Below are 26,972 nucleotides of genomic sequence, written 5' to 3' on the forward strand. Positions count from 1 at the left end.
TGCTCTTAAAAAGCAAACAAAAATTCTTTTTTTCAGACGTAAAAACGATTATTACATTTTATTTAAACAATTTAATTACGTGAAACAACTTGAAAATAATAAATATTATCTTTAGAGATGAGAATGTAATGTCAATTGTCATGGATTTTCAATCAGAAATGTTCATATTACCCGACTAGCCATTTTAGACACAATTCCCCTACTTTATTTTGACCGCAAAATGATGGGTTTAACTAAAAAAAACTGAGTTAAAACATGATATGCCTTGTTTTTCGTCTAATTTGACTGGACTATAATAGTAACCCCAACAGAAGAATGGTACTGTATTGAAACTGAGGGCTCAGTACCAACTTAGTACTTATTTGGTGCAGTTTGGTACTGAAATCAAACTGTGAAATTTACCTGCGAAAAGAGTCGAGTTACCGTTAATACTCTCATAAAAGTGAAAAGCTAATGGTTTTTTCAATATGTTTAAACTAATACTTTATATTTATTTCAATATTATATTTGTTTGTCATGAATGCGATGGGCAATTGTCAACTAGAAGTAGAATTTTTTGTTTTTTTAACTCACGATCCAAAGAACGTACCACCTCTTTAAAAATTTCTGCCGTCATTCAGGCTTTTCGATTGTTTTTATAATCTACTAGTAATGATCGCACATTTTTAAAACACCGGGGTTTCTGAGATTTTCCTATTACTAAAAGCTTTTTTTAATTGTACCGCTCATGTTCGTTGCAACTATAACTGTTATTCTTTCTTATGATAGCTTGCCACCCGCACATGTTTTACTTTTAAATTTTAAAGTTTTGTCTAGTGTTAATCTAAAAAACAACTCGGTCTCCACGGCATTAAAGATTTCATCGTTCGTAAATTGTGCACGCAAATTTGACCCCACTTTTTTTAACCAATCACATACGTCACTTTGATTAACCGACACAGATTCTCCACTTATCTTACCGGCGACAATATTATTTCTAATTTTAAATCTATTAATCCAACTCGGTGTACACACAAAATCTAAAATGTCCAACTGCGCTGCAAAGAAATTCGCCTTTTCCTGCAATATAGGTCCATTCACAGCAATCCCTCGGTTTCGTTGTACTTTGAACAACTGCAATAAAGCTTTCTCGATTTATTCGTGTGCAGATGTCCTCATGCGTTTTATTTTAAAAACATTTGCATTGATCGCAGATTCAAATTTGTTTTCATTCTTCAAAATCGTTGACATTGTAGAGTGATATACATCAAACTCTTTTGCAAGGGATCATAGAAAATTAAAAGGCATTAAAATAATAAGCGTTGCAGCTTATTTTAATACCTCATAATTTTCTGTGATGTATTAGACTCTCTTCTCCTATAATATATGAATTATTACACTTTTTTCTTCAACAAAGATGCACTTTCAATACACCGTCCATGAACCAAAAAAAAGTTTGACTGAAATGGGTCCAAAATCAGTTTTTTAGGGATCATTCTACATCATATCAGAAGTAAAAATCCGTTGAGATCAAAATCCTACCTGCTCCTTTTTTCGAGATATCGGTATTTTCGTTTATTTAATTTTGCGAATATTCTAAAAACACTCAGTTTGGAACTTGTAACTACATGTAGGCAAACAAATCTTACAAAAAGTATCTTAATTATATTTTTTATATGTAATTACATGTACGAAATGAATTCAAAAATGAAAAATATCCATTGAGACTTATGCGAACAATTGTCGAATTTTTATGTAGTTACTTTTCCCACTTGGAAAGATTCCCCGGAAAGTGCCCCCTGGAGGTTCTATCAGAATTCCGCCGGAACTTCCAACGTAATTCCGTCGGAATTCTGATAGAACCTCCAAGAGGCACTTTCCAGGAAATCTTTCCAAGTGGGTTAAGTGAGTTGTATTATACTGATTATTAAAGTTCATGCAAGATATCCATTTATATACATGTTTGTTTCAAAATTTTAAATCTATTATTTAGTTTGAAAATTATTTAACTTCTTATTTTGCTTATGATATTTTACGAATATCATACTCTACCAGTTGTAATAAAAAAATTTGTTTCGTTCTTTCTAATTCATATAAATTAATTTGTTGTGCAAAAAGTATTAAAATATAAAAAATATATTTAACATAAATCTAAAGGGTTTGGAAGTTGGTATGACCTAAAATATTAAAAAATTCAAAATTGACTCTTACTTGAGCTCAGTATAAAAAAACCTAATATATTGACAAATATTAACCAATTTTCTTCATTGAGTTTTTATTTTAAAGGTTTTTACATGTAATTACATATAAAAAATATATTTAAGATACTTTTTGTAAGATTTGTTTGCCTACATGTAGTTACAAGTTCCAAACTGAGTGTTTTTAGAATATTCGCAAAATTAAATAAACGAAAATACCGATATCTCGAAAAAAGGAGCAGCTAGGATTTTGATCTCAACGGATTTTTACTTCTAATATGATGTAGAATGATCCATAAAAACCTGATTTTGAATCTTGGTTCAGGCATTGTGTGTCAACGCTTAGGCATCGACATTTTCGCGCGTGTTATTAATGAAGTTTCTTAGTTAATAGTCAATACGAAAGTGATTAAAATTCTATAACTTAAATAATGATAAATACAAGAGAATAAGGAAAGTACAGTTCATACATAGACATTATTTGTATACAAATCCTAGTTTATTAACTTGATTAAACGGCTCCAACAGCAATTTTTTTGTATAGAAATTTAGAATATGTCGTTATAACCAGATGAATTTGACCAATTTCCAATAAAAATACGTCGTTATAAACGAAGTCGCTATAAACGGACGCATGTCTATAATAATTTCAATTTAAACTAAACTAAAGAGTTCGAGTATGTCGTTATAACCGGACAGTCGTTATAAGCGAAGTCGTAAAAGCGAACTCCACTGTAGTATGTTTTTTTTGCTGTTTTACACGCATATCGTGAGAGACGTTTTATTGATCTTACATACCCTTAAAACTATTGTTAAAGTACTTTAAAAATGTCTTCCGATGTGTATTCAGGTAGTGGTACTAAAGTGGAACTCAAGCCAAGTCCAATTAAGTACAATTCCAGTACCACTCTTTCGGTTGGGAATAAAGATTTATTATAACTTAAACACAAAAACAAACTATAAATGAAATATTAAGCGTATAACTCGATAAATTTACTTTGAGTACTCGAGTAGGGTCTTCCTATTGACACAACGAGGAACCATTTTCAATATTGTCTGTGAGGGGTCCTGTAATAGAATTTAAAATTAGCAATAGTTAAATACAACTAACTATAGAAATTTATACATGTGCAGATCAAATAGTTGTTAATACCACCAAACAGTTCTATTGTTGTAAATAGTGCAATTAATATGACAGCAAAAATAAATTTTTAAGTTTTGTCAACGTTCTGCTTTGGTTGTCCAGTTTTTGTTCCATGTACCATCTCAAATCCCCTTAAATTCTCTAGCTTGCAAAGTAGAAACATTATCTTTTCTATTACTTTTTTATTACAAATTTTTTAAAATACCGTAGGACCTAATAATGTACCTGTTAAACATGAATATTCTAACTGTTTTCATTTTATTTTAGATACCTGCCTAAATTTCTTGGAATTTATACCTCAACTCGGCATCTTTTCGCAGTAATTATCAAGGACGGTCTATATCTACTATATATGTATAATTCACTTGTTAATATTATTTCCGCTAGGTGGCTACCTCTGAACACGTTTTCGCTTGTTGCTCAATATACTTTTTTAAATAAATTTTTCCGAGTTTAGTTCGGTTTGAGCGTTTTCGGTCAATCTGGTTGTTTGTTTTGGTGCCTACAATTTGTTACTGTTTTTACTTATTTTGTCTTCCTCTTAATCATTGAGGACCGTACTTATAGTTTCCTAAACTCAAAATTGATTTTTATATAAAATGTGTGACTCGAAATTAAATACTGGTGATAACTTTTGTGTTCGTTGTGGCAAAAAAGTTGTAGGCGCTATTAAAGAGTGCATTGGTTGTTATGCTCCGTACCACTCCTCATGTGCATCCAGGTCAGTGCTGCTAGGAAATGGTTCTTTTTCGCGATGTTGTGGCCCACCACGTGCGAATTCACCCAACAGCCTTGATGTTCCCCCCACTCATCTTCTCAAGTGCAAACTGCAGTTACTGTATCTGATATTGAGCGAATAGTGAGTAATGCAATGTCTGCTTTAAACAATAAATTAGACACAATGTCTGCCTCAATAAAAGATATAAAAAATGATATAGGAAACATCACTTCTGATGTACATGATATAGTTGAGGATCTGAACGCCTTGCACACTACAGTTGGTGGCACTGTCAAAAGAGTTGACAATTTGACTGGGAGAGTTACGATTATTGAAGGTAATTTACACGATTTATCGAATAACACGTCTACAAAATTAGATCGTTTTTCTCAAATTAATAATTGTTTATCTGAACTTGAGGACAGAATAAAACGAAAATGTAATCTAATACTGTTTGGGCTTTCTGAATCAAGTGTCACTACTTGTGACAATGATGATAAAAAAACTGACGAACTTAATACAGTCAAACTTATTTCAACATTTTTCGATTCTTCCTCAATAGCTGGTACTAATATTCATAGAATTGGGAATTTTAAACAGGGCAACCAGAAACCAAGGCCAATAATGCTGGTGCTGAAAAACGAAATTTTAGCGAAGTCACTGCACAAAGAATTTATAAGAGCAAAGAAGGCTGCACTGGACAACACACTACAAGGGATATCACTGCATCCAGACAAAACGAAAAACCAATTAGAGGAATTGACATCACTGAAAAAGCAGTTGGAGCATCGAATTTCCCAGGGAGAGAAAGATCTCCATTTAATTTACCAACGAGGTGTACCGGTGCTAATTAAACGCACACTGCCAGTGATAGTAGATCGAGCGTCTATTCTCACTTCGCAAGCAGTGAACCAGCTGGTGACTCCAGACATACAGTCTCCAAATGTGTGAACTATTTAGACAACAGTGTTATTAACAGAATTTGTACTAGAGGTAACGAGTACTGTCACGCGTTAGACTTCTTTGGTATATCTTTAGGCAAATTCACAAACGACCTACGAAAATTAATTTTGTATTAGTCTATAAGTCACCTACATGATTTCGTCATTCTGTGATTACATTCATTATATCTTTTTATAATATTAAGTGCTTTTGCACTAAAGGGCATTTTTAAATTTTTATTTGTAAGCCCGTACATTGTAATTAAATAAATAAATAAATAAATATTAGTTGTGAAAAAGGTATGTTGAATAAAAATTTTGTAATAAATAAAAATATTTACACTGAAATTTGTTTCATAAATTTAAAATTGTTTCTAAATATTTACTTTACTTCTTTTATTGTTTCGTTTAAAATTTAAATAACTATTGAATTTTTGTTAAGAAGTATAAATATTGAATTTATAGTAATATTAAATATTACTTAATAAATCCGTTAATCAAACTGTATAAAAAAATCATGTAAATATACAGAAATCTGAATGTCAACAATCGGATATTCATAATAGGTCGAAGTTAAAGTTAAGTTTAATTGTCATGCTTCAAATCTTAAGAACATGTTTTGGACGCGTTCAATTCTGATTATATCAATTACATAAAAAGGATACCCAATTATAGATGCATATCCAATTATCGTTCTGACAAGTGTAAGGTATAATGTTCTAAGAGTTTCCATGTTACAAAATACCGATGCATTTCGCATCATGACGCCCAGATATCTTAATGCTCTAGAGAGCATTAGTAATAATCCTGCAGAGTTGCCGCAAGTCAGAGAAAAACTGGAAATCAGGGAAAAGTCAGGGAATTTTGATTCAATTCTGTTTTTTTATTTAGACGTTCTTGTAATATAACTCATTATAATGGTGCCTTCAGATTTTTCATTTTTCAAAGTATTTACTTTTTAGGGTTTCGTGGCCCAGTGCCGCAAGCCTTACAGTTTCGTTTTGCCGTCCGTCCGTCCTTCGTACACTAGTATGGTTTCCATGACAACCGTTTCCATAACAACCGTTTCCATGACAACCATTACCATAGCAACCAATTCCATAGCAACCATTACCATAGCAACCGTTTCCATAGCAACCATAGCAATTCACAAATAATGTAATTATAAATTATTTATTATATATTATTATATATTATATATTATATAATAAAAGTTTTAACTATAATAAAATTTGTTAACAAACAATGTTTAATTGTCTTATCTTTTCCTTTATGAATAAATTTGTTACTTAAAAAGCATTATAAAAATTTCAATCAGCAATGCAGAATATTAAATAATTCAGAATCGTTTAAAAGAACATGAATCCTTTCGGCAGATTCTAAACGTTCTTTAATCCACTTCTTCATTATTGTGAACAATCTTTTTGTAGTTGCACCTTCCTCCGCCCCGTCTGGATCATTGTCGGTGAAAACTTTTTGCAAATCCCAAAAATGGGATAAAATTCTTCCAGAATTTTCTGAATAATATCTTACAAAAATGCAAAAGGTTTTTACTGATGAAATATACGTGGACTCATCCACTAAAATAGAAAACTTGTTTTTCTTTAAAACTAAAACGAAATTTTCTTTTTCATCTTCACCCAATACATTCATTATCATTCATTTTGTTTTTGTTCTTTTACATAAAATTCCTTGATTTTCGAATAAGGGAATATATGCTTTAAAATGTCAACTAGATGATCCATTTTTAAAAATGCCTCATTGTGCGCAGCAAAAAAAACCACATAATTTCAGTACTGCGTACTTCACTTGCTTTTCTAACTTCATAGCTTCTTTATTTTCAGTCTTATTTGCAAGGAATATTTTTATAGGTTGAGCATTTCTCGATTTAATTAAATTAAAGCTGGCGATGTGACGATCCGATTTGGCAGGCCTTTCTATGTCGTTTCTATAAAAAAAAATACTTTAGAACACATTTAAGGGGGATTTCTCATAAAAAAAGTCGGAAAATAAACATTTTTGTTTTTTTGAATTTAATTTAATTTTTTAATTTTAGAGTCAACTTCACCACATTATAACAAATGCTTAATTCAATAATTTAGATGTAAAAATACTTTTTTTGTTTTAAAAATACTTCAATTTTATTTTTGTCTTCTTGGAAGGAGTTTGTTTTTTGGTTTCTTCAGGCTGGTTTTCCTGATCTTCATTACTAGATGATATCATGCTAATAACCTACAATAAACATTTCTTATTGGTAAATTTTAAAATTGGCACCGAAATATTTCTGCCGTTTGATTATTCGTCCATTTGCAATATAGGACAAATGAAAATTCTAAGTTTTAAGATTTCTATTAAATGACATTTTGTATTAATAACAATTCGGACAAATGAAGATTTGTTTTACTGAAAATTCTGGCATTTAAAAATTCGACTCAGGCGAAATTCTGTTTAATAAGAATTTTGATAAATAAAAATTCGTGTTAAGAAAAATTATTTTCAATAAAAAGTGTGCTAAATGGAAATTATGTTGAAAGAATATTTTGTTAAATAAAAATTTGATTACTTAAAAATTCTGTTAAGTATGAATTCTGGTTAATTTAAATTCTATTAAACATTAATTCAAAAAACACAAATTCGAATAAAGTTAACATTTTCTTATAAAATTCTGTAAAATGGAATATCTAAATGATTCACATTAAGGAATATTCATGCGCCCCCATTTTAATTGTCTAGTTCACATATATTAATTAATCAATTTCATTAATTTAAATTTACATCTTTAAAACATGTGCTCTTTTAAATGTGTCAGCATAACCTTATTGAATATAGCAAGTTTACAAAATATTTGTTTATTGAATTTTATTACCCACTTTGAAAATAGTAAATTTACAAAATTTAAATTTAATTAATTAATTAAAATTTACATTATTAGAACTTGTGCTCTTTTCAATTTTTCAATTCAAATCTTATTGAATATAGCAAGTTTACAAAATATTTATTTATTGAATTTTATTTTTTTTTGTTTAATAAATTTAATAGAAATTAAAAACAGTGTTTTTAAACTTACTTTGAGATTGTCCAACTTTAATTATTATTAGCGTATGTGGAAACTGGAAAATAAGTCTGTACAATGTACAACTGACACAGTCAATTAATCAAAGAGAAAGAGATCAAAGACAGATACGTCACCCTATTAAAAATCCCCACATGGGATCCTATATATGATTCCATATAGGTTTTTTTATAAAAACAGTTAAGAAATCGTAGGTCCACATAGGAATCCACATAGAATTCCATGTAAAATCATATATGAAATTTGGACATGATTTGGTGTATGATTTCATGTAGGAATTTATGATATTGTTTCTACATTGAAATCTATGTGAATTCCTACATTATTTCCTCTAATTTTTCTGGCATATTAATTTTGTCAATTTCTTTCTTAGTTGGTTGTCCACAAAAAAAGTCGTTTAATTTAAACTACGTACAAAATATGGAAAGAAATGAATCCAATCAAAATTACATATAATTTTTTTGTTTTGGTAGTCTATCGTCAAAATGCGGAATTTTTCGTGATCCGCATTTGTCAATGCGGGTTCCGTATGAAGAGTTTAAATTGCGGTGTAAAATTAGGAAATGCGGTGTATCTGTCAACACTGCCATCTTCACATAATATGGCTCCTTGACCAACATTTGCGGCATCTGTGGTAAGGACAAATTCCTTTTCAAAATCGGGATATCTTAATACTGGTGCACTGCATAGCGCATCATTTAATTTATCAGATGCATCTTGGCTTTCTTGGGTCCAAATAAATTCTTTAGTATTTTTGGTAAGTTCGGTAAGCGGTTTTGCTATAGTCGAACTACGAATAATCTTTTATGAACTTACGATAATAACCTGAGAGACCTAAAAATGACTAAATATTGGTGGCGCTCTTAGGTTTTGGAAAATCTAAAACGGCCTGAATCTTTTTTGGATAGGGGTTAACTCCTTCAGAACTTATCACGTGACCCAGATATTCTAGTTCCGGCCTCAGATATTCACATTTGTCGGGTTGTACTTTCAAACCAGTTTGTCGTAGTCTGTCAAAAAGGGTGACTAAATTTTTATTATGTTCCTCTATAGTGGATCCAAAAACTACAATGTTATCTAAATACACTACGCAAATTTTATGGATTAATCTTTGTAACGAATGTAATGATAAAATAAGTGTTAGATTAGCTCGCCGGATCAGGGTTCGTTTTTTTAAGCGACGGTATTACATTAAATTTACAGACAGATATAAAAAAAATAACGTTTATTTACAAAAAAGAACGATGACATAACCTAAAAAAATTACATACTTGACAAATATACTACGCGATTACAATATAAATACGAAATGGTCAAAATACCGATTGCATTACTCCACGTTACGTTACTTTACGTTCCCTACGTCGGAGGAATGAAAGCGACGACGAACAACTGCGCCAGGGGTTACGTACAAAACGGGAACGCGAGATCGTGGTAAAACCGCTTCGATGTCTCCAACAGGTAAAACCTCGTGGAGACGAGAGAAATGCTCTCTTTACGATACTTCGGAGTAATGCTCCTTAATACTTGGGGAAATGCCCTCACCGACTCTGTGAACCACAAGAGTCTCGATTTCCTGCGGGAGTGCAGCTTATATAGCCGATCGGTGGCCGGGACGCTTGCGAGAGAGCTCGGCGGTATAGCTCTCGCGGCGCGATCGGGTACTACGATATACTTCACAATCGGTAACATTTTATCGACATGGGGTATATATTTTTATCGACGTGGGACAAATATTTATTACAAATATTTACCCGCGAATTTTCAAACAATCTTTACACCTTTTCAGGGCGTTATTAATCATTCGGTGAAATGTGGCGAGAGCGTTTTTTAAACCGAACGGCATGCCTTCGGATTCGAAATATCCCTTCGGAGTGAAGAAAGCTGTATATTTCTTTGAGCTTTCGTCCATGGGAATTTGGAGCAATCCAGAACTAAGATCGAATGCAGAGAAAAATTTAGCTTTTCCAAGGGAATCAAGAATCTTTTTTATAACTGGTAACGGATATGAGTCTTGATCAGTAGTCTCGTTTATCTTCCTGAAATCAATTACAACACGCCGTCTCTTCACCGGAAGCAAATGCCTTTTTTGGGACCATCCATACTGGAGAATTGTAAGGTGACTCTGACAAAGTTCTATTGAATTACGCAAGGAATGTCGTCTACACCACTTTCTAAAGGATGAAGTTCCTGCCCCTTTTTACAGTGAAACTAAAACTACAGGGACGTGTCACATTTTCGTGAAAATAAATATTTTCCGACATAAATAAACACATAACATAACATGTTGTTAAATCAAGTTTATTAAAGCATTTTTGTCTCCTTTATTGGCGGGACAGATTTGTAACTGATAATAGAAATAATGTCTTCTGTGGATCATTCCAAGGATCGATGAATTCTCCACTACACGACCTCTTTCGTATTTTTTACGATCGATTTTACATTCGCCGACTTCGCCCTCACCTCCATGTTTCAAGAAACACATCTGTGTTAATATGACCACACTGAGTACTTTGCGAACAAAGTTGAGTTGGTTCAATAGACGAAAGTTTTTAAACAGGTATAACGCGACGGTCGGCGCAATGTTTTATTTAGATATTTTCTAGTTTTCAGTCCGTTATGTGCTCCGAAATGTACAGCAAAGGCACAACTAAATCTTTCAAATTTGACGAACAATAACACTCCACCGATTTCTTTCTTTTCGCTTCTTGACTTTCAGAATTCTTTCCATTTGATAACTCTGACGCATATTCCACACACGCACATTTATTGTGTTTACGACACATTGTTGGTCGTGCATTAGGTTTAGAATTTTCATTAGGACGTTTCTAATTAATTTTTTAACTTTTCCTATAATTTGCACCATTGTAAATTTGATCACGAAGAGTACATACTCCATTTCCTACTATTCCCCTACCTACTGAGTCACAGAGGTATCTGGATATCTGTTGCAAATAAAAGCAGAGGATTTTTTTGCTGTTTTACACTGGTGCGCAATTTTATTGTCATTGCAAGCCTTCACTAGGCTGTCTAAAAAAAGCAAGTATTCTTCTAACTTTAAACAGACTTCAATATCAACGTCTAAAAAAAGAATTATCTGTTAATATATAGTTATTATTTTAATTAAAATTCATTGGTTCAAGTAAATTTTTAAATTTGAGAAACAATCAAATACAAATCAAATTTTCCAAGTACAACTTTTTTAAGATAGTAGTCCGGTGTGTGAGGGTCAAAAAATCGAGTATTGACTCGCTGACAGTAGCTTTTTTGTTTTTTTTACAGCCGCTGAAAATGATAATTTTGAGGAAACAGAAGGCTTACTCTACGCACCAGTCATATTACCAGGCAAATTACTAAAAATGTGATTGTACCTACTAATTATTAATCAATATTTAGTAATTAATAATTATTCATTTTTATTTCTAAAAAACATTATTTCTCAAAATTAATAAAATTACTATTCATAAGTACTTTTTATTTGTCAAACGCATAAAATCTAAAAAAATTTCAATTTCCTTTTTATGTAAAAAAATACCAAAATAAATTTTACTTACTTCTAGAATGTGTTTATTAATTGTAACACCTTATATGTTATAACGAAATTATTTAATTAATTAATGTTATTAATTAATAACCCCTCTTAATTGTTACAAAAGAAAACCCAACGTGATTATTGTTAGACGCCAGCCAATTTTTAGATGGAATTGGCAAACCAGAAAAATCACGAAAGAACCCCAAAACTCAAAGTAAATCAAATGAAATCTCAGAGGAGATTCTGTTGAAAACGAAAGTCGCAAAAAGGGACACGACCCTTGAGACACGACACAACCAAATTGGACTTACCCACGTCGACAAATTCACAAAAAGACACTCTGGTGATCCTTCCAAACTCCTTGAATCCAACAAGTCGACCAAAACCCCGCTGTTGTGATGACTCGAAAAGGACAGGAATCTCTTTGGGATCTGCCCCAAATAAAAGAAAACACCCACACTCACTTTTTACTATTTCCTTTATTTTATCTACACACTGTGTCACACGACACTTTTCTCAAAAACACAACTCCAAAATCTCTCGACACACGCTATAGACTCTACACGCTCTCAGTCTATCTTACATTGATTTTTACTTCGATCGCCTTCGTCTCCGACTCGTTCCATGAGTGGCCGCCGCGATGGCGCCACCTCCTGGACTCCTGCGTTGTCTCTGCTACAAATCCCCAAACGCGCGAAACCCAACCCCAGTCAAAAATTGCCTTGTGACGAATTACTTCGTCACAAACACCCCTCCCCTAGGCCGTTACTACTCCCAGCAGTAACGCCTAACCACAACACCAAACCCAAGTCGAAAATTAATCGTCCCTTGTCGACAATCTGGAGGACTACATTTTGTCCATGGTCCTTCGCCTCTCTTCAATCAACTGTCGAACCGCCAAATTGATTGTTTCAACTGGTAACCCGGTCATCATTCGAGTCAGTTGTTCAATGGCGCTGACCAAGTCCATAGCAGGAACCTCCTCTGTCGCCACTAACTCCGAAGACGACGGTGTGTTCTTCTTCGGTGGTTCCGTTTTCTCTTCTGCAGAGACCACCGTTGGTTTACGAGGTGTCACGTCGTAAAGAATTGGGACTGCTGCTACATGTCGGGACTTCTCCGGTGTTTTTGGGCCCGATGATGAAGGATCAACTCCTGATTGGGACCGTCCTCGCGCTTTCTCCAACTTTCCCCTGTCACTAATTGTTGATGACTCCTTTTTCTCCAGAAACCGTTCGTGAGCCTCTTTACATCTGGGGCAGTTGATTAGGGTGACATATTTCCTGCCACAGTTATAACAGCAAGATTCTGTCACTTTCTTGGGACACTCCTGGCGTCGATGTCCTCTCAACCAGCAGTTCTGGCAAACATGGGGAGGGGGGTCGACTGTTGGGTCGGTCAATATTGGTTTTAATCCATTGAACATAACCCCGGTCGTCTTTGTAGGTAACGGTCTGGATCGATTTCCCCCACCCACATCGCCCCCTTGTCGCAAATTTCCGGTCCCAGATTGGCTCTCATTCCATTTGGAGACAACGGCTGATGTTTTAGATCGATTAGGAGGTCCAGGCGGAGTGATTGGCCTGGGTGGGATTTCCTTCTCTTCCTCCTCCCCTGGGTAGACCAAGTCTTCCTTCCTAAAAACCTTTCTCCTCTTTTCCTTCTCTTCCCGTTGTCTGTCCCTCAACTTCTCCAGCTCCATCGTCGACTTTCGAGGCTTGTCCTGTATGAACCGCTCCAGTTCGATCATCGACAATCTTGACTCGAACTGCGCCCAACTTTCGCCCGCGCGTTTATGCGGGTGATCGTCAATTGGTTCGGCCACCGGTAAGGACTTTGGTTCGATGACCCTATCCCCCGAACGATCATCGCTCAATCCCCCAGTCGCTAACAGCGGCCGTCTGACAGCCCCCAATTCCCCGGTCGTCATAGGATCTGGATTTGGAAAGTCCAAAAGTGAAGGTGGGACCGACAGGTCTCTTGGTGGTTCGAAGGTCCTCTCTGGGCGATGGAGTGACATCGATCTTGGTCGATAACGATCACTTCGCCGTTCATCTCCTCGTCGACTATTCCCATGTCCGGACATCCTCTCTCTCCAATATGGCCCCCGTCGCTTATCCCTCTCTCTCCGTCTCTTACTACCCTCGTCAAAACTCCTCCTCTGATCTACAAAAGAAATAATCATTAGATATGGTCACTAATTTCGCGGAGGAAGGTATCGTTTTAGGTCGGAGACATGGATTTTAGGGATACGACGACTCTCGTTATCACTTAAGACAAAAACCGTAGGTGATAATTTCTCCACGATCTCGAAAGGGCCCTCATATTTCGGTGCGAGTTTCGTCGCGAAATTCCGTGTACCACTCGACAATTTGTGTGATTTACGGAGTACTAAATCACCCACATTAAACAACCCCTCACGTCGATTACGGTTATAGTACTCGGTCTGTCGATCACGTTCTTTGTCGATAAATTTCGCTACCAAGTCTCGCAACGCATCCAACCTCTTTACCCTGTCTACCCAATCTTCTGGCGCAATTCTCCTAACCTGGTCTCGTGGTTCTACCTCCCGTCGCAAACTTTTAACCGGTCGAGGATGTCTTCCGTAATTCAAAAATGCGGGAGACGTTTTAGTCGCCACCTGTGTCGCAGTGTTCATAGCATGGCGAAACTCGTGAACATGAAGATCCCAGTCGCGATGATCATTCCCTATGAAAGTCGCAATCATGGTCTTCAATGTCCGGTTACTCCTCTCCACAGGATTAGCTTGCGGGTGGTAGGGTGGTGTGGTGATGTGTTTGACACCATATTCCTGAAGCGTTTCCTTGAGGAACTTGTTGTCGAACTCCTTCCCATTGTCTGTTAATAAAAAGTCAGGGGTTTCCCAGCGAAAGAGGACCAATTCTTCAAATGCTTTGGCCACCGACTTTCCATCAGCTGATCGCAATGGTTTCACCTCAACCCACCTCGAGAAAAGATCTTGGAACACGACAAGATATTTACACCTACTCTTGCTTGGTGGAAACTCCATCGTGTCCGCTGCCACTACAGCCCAAGGTCGCTCAACTATCCTCTGTCCCATTAGTCCTGCCGGTCCTGCTTGTGATGCCTTGTGAAGCTGGCACTGGGGACATCGAGTGACATACTGGTGGACATCATTCCAGATTCCTTGCCAGTAATATTCTCTCGCCACTCGATTGTACGTTTTCTCCACCCCCAAATGACCTGCCGACGCCAATCCATGGCCGTCGTGGAGAACTCTCTCTCTGTACTCCTCAGGTACCACCAGTTTCCAACCATCCTCGTCGCCAACAATCGGAAGGAGTAACGGGTCACTCCTATGTCGATAAAGATGATCGTTCTCAATTTTCCATCCAGGAAAACGCTCCGGGAATTGTCGAACCAAATCTCGTCGCTTAAGGTACCATTGATCCATAATGGTATCAAAGGCATCGATCATCTCTTCGTCATCCTCACTCATCCTGGACAATGCATCTGGGACTTGGTTCAATGCACCTCTCCTGTGAATGATTTCAAAGTCCCACACCTGCATTTCCAGGGCCCATCTCGCTAGTCGACCACTCGGGTCTTTCAAGTTTCTGAGCCACTTTAGGGCACTGTGATCTGTGATCACCTTAAACTTGTATCCCTCGATATACGGTCGCAACTTCTTAATCGCCCACAACAACGCTAAACACTCCTTCTCCGTGACGCTATAATTCCGTTCTGCCCCTGTCAGAACACGGCTGATATACATCACCGGATGTTCACCGTCCTCAAACTCCTGAGTCAACACAGCTCCAATAGCAAAATTACTCGCATCACATTGGATGGTGAATGTCTTACTAAAGTCAGGACGGGCCAACACTGGCGCTGTCGTAAGTTTGTCCTTCAACTTGTCGAAAGCCTCTTGTTGCTCCTCGCCCCATTCCCAGTCTCGACTCTTCTTGAGCAATTTAAGAAGAGGTATCTTGATTTCGCTATCGTTTTGGATAAATCTCGAATACCATCCCACCATGCCCAAAAATCTTCGGAGTTGTTTGACGTTCTTTGGTGCTGGATAGTTTCTCACTGGCTCGGTTTTTTCGGGGTCTGGTCGCAATCCTTCATTGTCGAGAAGATACCCCAAGTAGGTAACCCTAGAGCACCCAAACTCACATTTCTCTGGGTTAACCACAAATCCCGCGTCTGCCAACTTCTTCAAAACTATCTCTAGCCATTTCACGTGTTCGTCGAAAGTATCTGTCACAATTATTATATCGTCGAGATAACCAAACACGTGAGGTTCAAATTCCGGTCCGAAAAGAGCATCAATTACTCGTTGAAAAGTCATCGGCGCGTTAGTCAAGCCGAATGGCATTCGTCGATATTGCCACAGTCCTGAGCCGGGGATGGCAAAGGCCGTGTACTTTCTGCTCTCTTCTGCCATTGGAATTTGGTGATATGCCAGTTTCAAATCGATCTTCGACAAGTATCGCGCCTTCCTCAACTTGTCGAGTATGGAGTCTATCGTCGGAATTAAATAGGCGTCCTTGACGGTAACCTTGTTGACATCCCTATAGTCCATACACATTCGAAAATCTCCATTCCCTTTTCTGGCAATCACCGGTGCACTCCTCCAGTCGCTACTTGATGGTTCGATCACGCCTTGCCCATGTAGTTGAATCATGTGTCCTTGAGCCCACGTGATCATAATAGGTGACATGCGTCTCTGTCGATGCTGTACTGGTGTCTCGTCTGTAACCCTTATATGGTGTTCTGTCAGATTTGTCACCCCCAGTACGTCAGATTCTGGAAGAACCAATCGGTTCACCATTTCTTGAATGATCTCTCTTTGTTTGTCCGTCAACGCAGAGATTCCAGCGCATTCAGCGTAGATCGACTCATCACTCTCAATCCCATCCTTGACGCCAAAAACATGCCAGTCGCCATTGAAAACTCTCCATAACCCCAGTCCCAATTGTACCTCCATATTCCAGGCTTTACAGAAATCCACACCCAAAATTATGTCTTGTACTACTGAACTAAGGACCTTGACGCTAAACGGTTGAGAATGGCCATCCACCTCGATGTTCAAATTCAACAATCCAGCTGTCTCAGTTACTCCTCCAATGGCGCTTCTTATCGATGTATTGCAAGGCTGGATGCGGCTCTTATAAGGCTCAGCTACTCTGTCGCTAATCACCGAGATCATCGCTCCAGGGTCGAAAAGTGCCTCATAAGATTTGTCGCCAATGGTCATTCGAAAGAAATAACGATTTTCCATACGACTGCCGTCTACATCCTTGTCGAATAAGGGTTCTGGGTCAGCTGTGCCCGTCACAGCCTCTCCCCTCCCCTGGACTATTGGTACTGACTCCATTTCAGTATCTTTAGTCCCATCTGTCACTAACACGTTTTTGAGTGAATGCCTCTCCACTCATTTGGCTTTTTGGTACCTGTGTCGCAAATTTAAATGAATTCTCTTCATTTAATTCGTCAGTACCAACTCTCTCATCACTACTGTTTGAGTGGTCTCTTTCCACTCTGTTGCCCACTACAGGATGCACCCTCGTTGATGGGGAAAAAATTTAACCCTCTTGGTTTACTCTCCTTTTCCCCTGAACCTTCTCCAACCCTGGTCGCTACCCCGTCGTTAAGAATCGGTTTTAAGGATTCTTCAGTGGGTTGGAGGGGGGTACAGACCCGCTCTGTGCCCCCCATTGTCCGTTTCCCAAAGCGGCCCTCACTTGGACGCAATTCGGACAATTAAGGAAATTCACGCCAGGCGCTCGACAAACAAGGCATGACTCTACCTGGACTCTAGCTGGACACTGTGCCGCGAAATGACCACGCTGTTGACAAACAAAGCATGTCCTCATGGGGCATTCCGAAACTTTGTGTCCGACCATTTGACATGTGAAACATGCCCCCACAAATGGCTTCGACCCGCCCGTCGCAATTTGTGTTGTATGTCCGGTATTTCCAACTCCTTGTTTTGGTGGAAATTGGCGCTTGCCTTTCCCAGCGGTCACTGTCGCAAAAGTAGGGTTAGAAGCCCGTATCGGAGTCGCGGATGGCTGAGGACTTGATTGCTTAATTGCATTCACCTCTGTAGTCCCCTTCTCAGAATCAGTCTTCTTTGTCTTCTTCGACTTTTTCCCCTTACCCTTCTTGTCGACCACCTTCTCTACCTCGCTACCCGTCGCTGACTCGTCTTCTAAAGCCGCTATCTTCTTGGTCTCTTTAGAGGAAGATGGCTTTTTCTCATCCTTCTTCGCACCCTTATAAGCCGCGGCGGGAAAACGCATTTTCTCTTTAGGGGGAGGGGGAACGTATCTGTCGTCGAGATCTTGAACCTTTTCGAACTGTCGCAAATTTCTCTCTAATTTCGAGAGTGATTCTAACCCCGATGAATCAACTTGTTTCCGATAAGTGGGGGTAAGTCCCTTATACGCGATTTTAACCTGTTCCCTGGTCGACAATGGTTTCCTAAGGTGCCCCATTATCAGTCGCAAACTGGTTATGTAAGAGGATATTTTCTCCCCTTTCGCTTGGGTCCTACTCCTCATCTCGTCTACCACTTCGTCGTCATCAATGGTCGTTAAATACTCTCGTCGAAAAGCTTTTTTGAATGACCTCCACGAACTAATTTCTTTACGAATTGTGCGGAACCACCTACTCGCATTACCCTTAAAAATGCTGGGGAGTGTTTGGAGGAGATCTTCGTCGCTTATCATGGCGCAATCTCGGCAGTCTTCAATCCTCTCTAAGAGCTCTTCAGGATCTTCTCGCTCTTCACCCGAGAACTTAATATCCCAATCTTTAAGAGTCCTATTGATTTGAGTTAATCGAGAAGCTAAACGATAGTCTCTTCGCCTCTGAGTCCTGTCGCTAACGTCAGTCTCGTTATCAGTTGAAGAATTGTCGAAAAGTGTCCTCCTAGCATCAACCCGTGGTGTATTTTTGGGGGTATGCCTTCGGCTGGATTCCCTACGTTCTTGACGACTCCCTCCCCTAGTCGAGAATCTGTCGCTAACTTCTGATCTCACACTTCTATTGTTGCTACCTAACTCGCTGGGTTCGCTCTTTACGCCTGAACCCCTTTCTCTCTTTATGTATGTGCGCCTACTGTCACATACTTCCCCACTCCTAATCCTGTTTTCACCTACTGTCCGGGGGGTTGGGTTAGGGATGGTGTTGGGACTCTCTCCTCCTGATTGGTCCTGATTAACAGAAGTTATTTCATCCCCTTCCCCAGTCGCAAATTCTACTGGATTTTGAGATGGCCGGTGGAAATTGCTATTATCCCCCACATTCTGACCCATTCTAGCCATTAAATGGTTATTAATACGGATCAGCTGTTGTAGTTCTGGACTCAGGGTAAACTTGGCTACAGACTGTCGCAAGCTAATCACCCCGGGCGACATCGTCGCTGAAACCCTCATTGACGGGGCAGAATTCACGGTGGTCGTTGGCGCAGAGTTCATAGAATGAACGGCTGACATTCGTGGTGGGGAATTCGTGGGGATCGACGCTGTGGACATCACCGGTGGTGATTGTGGAAGGGGCGGTGGAGGGGTTGGAAAGTCATCGGTGGTCGGACTTGGTCTGCTGTGCGATGCTTCACTTCCCCCCCTTTTTCTAATGGCTCCTTGACTTTGTCGGTCTCCTAAATCTCCCAAGTCACGAATCGACCGTGAATTTTTCTCCTCGTCGCTACTCGTATAATACTCGCCTCCTCTTTTAAGATTTACGTTGGGCAATAAACTCTCTTCCGTGAATGCCTCAAACTGGAAAACTTTGACTGAGTTCCCCTTATCGTACTCGTCGCAAAAGGGCACGTCAGTTTCTGGGGGGAGCGCGAGTTTCAATTCTGCCCGAAACAGTCGTTCGCGCAGAACTTGTAAAGAGCCACTAATACATAATTGATTAGTCAGCAGGCTCGTTACCACTTGTCCTACCGGCATTCCCAAAATCACTTGCCACAATTCCTTCGCCTGTGGAATTGTTAACAAGAGACGCATCCTTTCTTTGTAGAAATGCATTCGTTCAATTGCCTCTGCCATCTTGAACGCTTGAAAAATTTAATTGTCGAAAAACCCCAAAAAAAAATTTTTTTTTTTTTTTTTTTAAGGGGGCCCGTTCCCTACTAGATACGGCACTGGTCAATAAAAAGAAATTCCGTTAAATAATCGAGTCGCCACAAAGAAAATTTTTCTCCCTTAAAAATTTTCACGCAAAATTGTAAATTAATTTTTTGAAGGGCCCGTCGATCCGTTGACACGGCCCTGGTCAATAATTTTTATACACTTGCTTGACTAGTCGCAAAGGAAAATTTTACTCCCTAAAATTTTTCAGTTATTTTGGAATTCTAGAAATAGGGGTGCCAATTTTATAGGTACGGCCCTGACAATTAAATTCAAGTTAACACAACTTGACTTTTCACAAAAATAAATTGTCGCAAAAATTAACCTGTCGCAAAAATTAAATTAAATAAAATTTATAATTTTTGGGGCCCGCTAACTATTAGTCACGGCACTGGTCACTCGTAAAAATTTAATTTTATAACCGGGTCGTCATTAAGAGAATTTTTCCCATTAAAAATTCTCACGTAAAATGTCAATTAATTTTTGATAGGGCCCGTCGTCCGTTGACACGGCCCTGGTAAACAAAAAGAAAATTCAACAATTACTTGACTTGTCGTTAAGGAAATTTTACCCACTAAAATTTCCAATTATAATTAAAGAAAATTTTTTTAAGATGACCGTCGCGATAATAATACGGTCCTGGATTAATTTTTGTTTATTTAACAATTCTCTTTTTTAAAAGTCACACTAATCGACACTCAAATTTATTCTACACGTTTCATTTAAAATTTTCAATTTCTCCACTCATTGAAAATTTTACAAGTCGCAAGATTCCCTACTGCGCAAGTCACAAGTGTTTGAAATTTCTATCTTCTTCCAAGTCGAGAAGCATGGCTCAAATTCAAACACCGAGATATCACGTAATACGCATGCGCGACGAATCACATGGTATAATTAATACGCCGGCCACGTGGGAAGCAATTATTATTAATAAATAATTTTTTTTCAAAATTTAATCACGCACAAAAATCCAGAAAAATTCACTGATTCCGAGAAAAATCGATTCGTCAAAATCGGTCGAGAAATGTCTCTGAAATTAATTCTTGAAAATTTCTACACGTGACTATGGCGGACGCTATGCATATTAAATTTACCTGGGAACACTCGCGAAATTGTCTCACTTTATTTGCCCGAACACAACTCCTCAACCATGTCGCAAATTATAAATTTCAGGGCAGAAACAATAAAATTCATTACATGAAAAATTACAATCAGCAACAAAATATTTTCTGTCGAAAATATCAGGTCGAGAAAGTCACAAAAATCAAGTCACAAAAATTTTGTCGTGTCTCAAAGTTTCTCAACGAGGCCCCACGTTGGGCGCCAATTTTTATAACGAAATTATTTAATTAATTAATGTTATTAATTAATAACCCCTCTTAATTGTTACAAAAGAAAACCCAACGTGATTATTGTTAGACGCCAGCCAATTTTTAGATGGAATTGGCAAACCAGAAAAATCACGAAAGAACCCCAAAACTCAAATAAATCAAATGAAATCTCAGAGGAGATTCTGTTGAAAACGAAAGTCGCAAAAAGGGACACGACCCTTGAGACACGACACAACCAAAATTGGACTTACCCACGTCGACAAATTCACAAAAAGACACTCTGGCTGTCCTCTCCAGCTCCTTCGAATCGCAACAAGTCGACCAAAACCCCGCTGTTGTCGATGACTCGAAAAGGACAGGAATCTCTTTGGGATCTGCCCCAAATAAAAGAAATCACCCACACTCACTTTTCTACTATTTCCTTTGATTTTATCTACACACTCTGTCACACGACACTTTTCTCAAAAACACAACTCTCAAAATCTACTCGACACACGCTATCAGACTCCTACACGCTCTCGAGTCTATCTTACATTGATTTTTACTTCGATCGCCTTCGTCTCCGACTCGTTCCATGAGTGGCCGCCGCGATGGCGCCACCTCCTGGACTCCTGCGTTGTCTCTGCTACAAATCCCCAAACGCGCGAAACCCAACCCCAGTCAAAAATTGCCTTGTGACGAATTACTTCGTCACAATGTATATCAATATTTATAATTTAAACCTATCAAAAATTTAATAGACCCCTTAAATGATAATAATTAAAATTGTTTTCAATTTCGTTAGTGTTGAGAAATATATTTTTATTATTACTAGAACTCTATTGAAAATTCCTACAAAGTTTCCCGCGTGTGATCCTTTAAAACGAATCTATTAGGAATCCTATTAGATCCTTCGTAAGATTTTACGTGGGATGCGTTTAAGGAAGCTCCCAGACAGTATACGACATTACTGTACGAATTTGGATCAGGCAATGTTACAGGAAACTGTATAGTTCTCTATGTAGGGAACCGTAAGGGAAAATACAAAGTTACGTTCCCTTACGGTTTCCTACATAGAAAACTATATAGTTTCCTATAACGTTGACTAAATCAAATTCGTACAGTAATGTCGCATGTTGTCTGGGAGTTTCCTTAAACGCATCTCACGTAAAATCTTACGAAGGATCTTATGAGGATTCTTTATAGATTGGTTTTAAAGGATCACACGTGGGAAAGTTTGTAGGAATTTTCAATAGAGAAGTGCGACTCATATCAAAGAAAAAAAACACAATTAGACAAACTTACCGTAGTTAAAAATATACAGCGTTGTATCTCCAATGTCGATCAATTTCTGTGAATAAAAAAATAGTTTTTTTATATAATGCTCAGCACAACACAATTAATAAATAATTGTAATTTAATTATTAAATATATTTATTTGTTAATACTAGGATTTCTTTTCTTAATTTTAATCAATTAAACCGCCACAGAATTATAAAGTTCAAATAATACAAAATAGTGATCAATTTTTGAGAATAACATATATTTAATTAAGAATTGAAGATGACTATCATAAAAATATTAATATATAAATGAACTGCTCTGTTTTCAATGAAAATCAATTAATAGTTAAACATTAAGTAATATAACAGGAAATAAAAACAAAACAAAAGAGATTAGATCATGTTTTTAGATAAATGGCTGGCTTATTTCATATAAGATAATGAAAATGATCAGGCATAAAAAAATCAATACTCATCCAAGTAAATCGTGGAAATACGTCAACTTTCCGAAGAAATGTTGAATATCTCTATGACTATGGAGCGACTATATATTCAATAGATCCTTTTGACCATTCGAAAAACACTCAAATTCCATCAATAAAAACAAAAAGATAAACAAATTCGCACTGATTATCCTTCTTTTATCCATCTGACACTTTCAATAAAACAAATAAACGCCGAACTGTAATAAAACACACAACAAAAAATAAAAAAAATTTCACACAAAAACACTAATTTTCTTTGATATAACTAAAATGATTATATACCTCGACGATTCTAGCCAAAACCTTTGAGAACAGCGCAGTATAGATCGAACATGATCACAATGAGTGATCGAAATTTTATTAATTCCGAAATTTCCCTCAATTTTATCACAGCAGGTGGGGATTCGATTCTGACCATTAAATTATATGATATAACACAGAATATTCGCTTTAAGTCTCTATCTTTTTTCTAACTTAAAATTATTTAATTCTAACTAATTATAATATTTAATATTATGGTGTTACTTTTTAGTATATTTGGTTACAATTGCGGAACATTTTGTCATGATAACGATTTTCGATACTATTTTTAAGAATGATTGAGATTAAAATAAGAATATTTAATGTAGTTGGAAAGAAAATTTGATATAATATTTACGAAATCTGAAATCTTTTTATTGAAACACAAAAATGTCAAATTTTAATAAGTTCTTTATCAATTTTTCTAACCAAATATTTCAAATTTCGTAATTAGAATTGTATAAAATGATATAATTATTTCAGATTTTGATATATTTGATATGAAAATTGAAAAAGAAATTTCAAAGTTAACGAGATTCGACGAAATTTGCCGAAGCCCCTTTTTACCATTATCTTGATACAGACCTGAATTTCTTTTAAATAATTAATTTCGAAGATTTTACAATAAATCAGTAAAAAAAATTGTTCTTTAAAAAATAATAAAATATTTAATTATTTCCCAATAAATAATGATTTTTATTTATATTTTTAAACATGTTTTGATATAATTTCACCTTTCTCATAAGCGGTGGAAAATATGTCTGGTTAGTATATAAGAATGGTCACATCAGTTTTTCACATTAGCGTAAATTTGTATATGAAGCATTGTTCTGCGAATGTTATACGTATTATCGTTAGTATAGGTTAGGAATAAAAATAAGCCAATCGATGTAAAACAATGCGGTGTATGTGTGTGTGTGCATTTAAAAAATCATATCCTCGTCTATCCTCGAGATGAGAAAGAGATAAAACTTTGGCGTAGAATCTATTGGTGTTTCTGTCGTCATCTGTCACGACTGAACCACTTCGAATTTTTAGTATAGTTTTAACAAATTTCGAAATAATCTTTCCAAATTTTCATATAAATTTAGTAAATAACGAAGTGCGCGTCGGTTTAACTTACTTCTGGTTTTTCGTATAAATTTATCAATTTACGAAATAATAATTTCAATTTCTGGAATATATTTACTAAAAAGACTATTGGTAAAAATATACCGATTTTCGTTATCAAACCTAAATGTTCCGCGTTTTAAAAAGAGAATACTAAAATTTCCTATCAGATTTATCAAATATTTATCACATTTCTTTCCGTGTAGTGTAAGAATTAATATTGCTGTCCTGATATAAACATAGACAATATGTAATTTCATAAAAGTATCTAAATATCAAGTTTATGTGTAATAAATGCTTACTTTTTATAGACTGGAACATTTAAAGATGCACGAATTGCATCGGGGTCACGAAGCAATGCATGCAGAGATGCTGTTTATATTATTGGGAACATTAATAGTAGCCCAAATTGCACTAGTTGAATGGAAAAAAAGACACTGTAGATCATATCAGGTATGAAAATATAAAAATGTATGAGCTACACTTATATACTTTTTTGAAACAAATTAAATTAATAAAATTTTTTTAATGTTTTAGTTTGTTACATTAGTTGCAATGTGGATCATTCCATTAGGAATATGTATTCAAAATTTGTGGTGGAGATTTATTTTTGTGTGGCTAGTCTTTTCCTGTATAACAGGCCTTATTATGAGGAAAGCTTTGCAGCATCCTTTACAGAGGAACACTCCAAGGTTGAATATTTTTTTTATATTTTTATTAATATTTGTATTACCAATTATTGTAACTTTCTTGAATTTATTAACTTGTTTTTTATTTTTCAGATTAGTGTACAAATGGTTTTATTTTATATATAAACTTAGTTATGCTTTCGGCATTGTTGCCTATTTTGCAATGCTTGCAACATTCTTTGGTTTAAATTTCATTTTCAACATGAAACCACAAGTTTGGATGGATTTTGCTTTACTGTGCTTATTTTATGGACTGTACTTTGGAGTACTGGGTCGAGATGTAGCTGAAATATGTGCAGATAAAATGGCATCGCATGTAGGGGTAAGTTCGTTTGTAAACTCTTGCTCCAGCAAATCTTAATTGTTGATATATGTAACAATACGAAATTTAATCAAGTAGTAAATTTCTAGTCTTTTTGAATTTACACTGGAAATTATATTAATCTATTTGTATCCATAAATTAATGTTATTTCTAATTTAATTATTTATTTAAATCTATAATACTTTTTATGTTTTATAGTATTATACACCAGGGAAAATGCCAACTAGAACGTTAGATAAGCATGTTTGTGCCGTATGTGGAAACAAACTTCTAATTTCCGAACACGAGGAGGGAGTTATAGAGAACACATATAAACTTAGTTGTGAGCACGAATTTCATGAATTTTGCATCAGAGGTTGGTGCATTGTGGGAAAAAAACAAATTTGTCCTTACTGTAAAGAGAAAGTTGATCTCAAGAAAATGTTTTGCAATCCGTATCCTTTTTGAAAAGTATATTATATCATTTATATTTTATTGATTACAATATTAAATATTGTAATATCTGTGATATTATAAATGTTAAATATCGAATTGGTGCCATGAATTTTATTACATATATTTCATTACGCACACTCGTTAAATTAATAAGGAGTGAATTTCTTGGAAAGATAAACAAATGAAAACTCCAAATTAAATCATTACTCAACATTTAATAAAAATACTTCTAGTCGTCAGAACGATCAACAGCAGAATGGTTATAAGGACGGTTTTCTGAAATATTATAAGGGTAAATTATTTGAAAAACTGGTGGGATGAAGAGAGATAGAATTTAACTAAACGAAGAAAGACATAGAATTTATAAATTTTTAAAGGTTTTGAAAGATTTCTCATTCTGATATCTGTTTTACAACTTAATCCGGGTGTCAAGAAGTACATTAAGTTTATTGCTGGTCGATGTACAAATTTGTTTTCATATATCTTTATGTCAGGATCTAAGATGTATTTTTAAGGATTAACAGAAAAACTTTAATTTTTAAAAACATCTGCTTGACAATATTTTCATGATAAGGATTATAAAATTTAAACAGAATGCAAGAATGGCTTTTTCAAAAATTTCAAAATTGCGGCCCTATATATTATGTACTAGGCATGTGCGACTAACTGGTTAATCGGTTATAGATCCGGTTATTCTCTTAACCGGTTAATCAGTTATGAAATTTTTGAACAAACAGTTAACAGTTTTCTGGTTATTTTAGAATAACCGGTTGAATGAAAGTATCTGTTTATTTGTAAATAACTGGTTTCTCGGGAATAATTTATTGTTTTAAAAAAAACGGACTTTTATTATACCCGGTTATTTAGTTACAAAAGGCTAATCAGTTTTTGGTATATATTTTTGAAAATAATTGGTTATTAAGGAGTCACCTGCCCATTCGCTCCGTTAGTTCAGTTAAGTTGCAGTTTGGCAATTGGTGTTGGGCATTGACCATTAACATTACCTGAGCCAGCAGAACAAGAACTTAAATTTGTTTTATTTTAAAAAATATTTTTTTAAATATACATTTTAAGTTTAGTTCTTTAAAGAATATTTTATTTATTTATTAATATTTCTTACGCAATTAAAAGAGGTGATCAATGATTACAAATAAGAAGCATCAATTGTCAGATTTACAATTTTCAAAATGTCGAATCCAATATATATTGGATCATATAAAATCGTTTAAATCATTTAGATTTGCTTGAAAATTGTTATGGCGCACTCACACCTTTTTGGCTGCATGTCTGCCTGCAGGTTACCATGGCAACGCACAAGTGTGA

At 36.0% G+C, this 26,972-nt stretch overlaps 1 protein-coding gene across 3 annotated transcripts in view; it reads left to right on the plus strand.

The window, feature by feature from the left end:
- LOC127287610 (RING finger protein 121) overlaps nt 1–26,972 on the plus strand; it is a 96,342-nt gene that overhangs the window by 63,819 nt on the left and 5,551 nt on the right. For all 3 annotated transcript variants that reach the window (XM_051314629.1, XM_051314627.1, XM_051314628.1), the window contains exons 3-6: nt 24,514–24,655; nt 24,740–24,894; nt 24,985–25,213; nt 25,413–25,648. In XM_051314629.1, coding sequence (XP_051170586.1) covers nt 24,530–24,655; nt 24,740–24,894; nt 24,985–25,213; nt 25,413–25,648 — 746 coding nt within the window. In that variant the 5' untranslated portion in view covers nt 24,514–24,529. The remainder of the gene's footprint in view (nt 1–24,513; nt 24,656–24,739; nt 24,895–24,984; nt 25,214–25,412; nt 25,649–26,972) is intronic.

Source organism: Leptopilina boulardi, unplaced genomic scaffold (genome assembly GCF_019393585.1).
Source record: "Leptopilina boulardi isolate dan_hultmark-lab unplaced genomic scaffold, ZJU_Lbou_2.1 LbouV2_371, whole genome shotgun sequence".
Lineage (NCBI taxonomy): Eukaryota > Metazoa > Arthropoda > Insecta > Hymenoptera > Figitidae > Leptopilina > Leptopilina boulardi.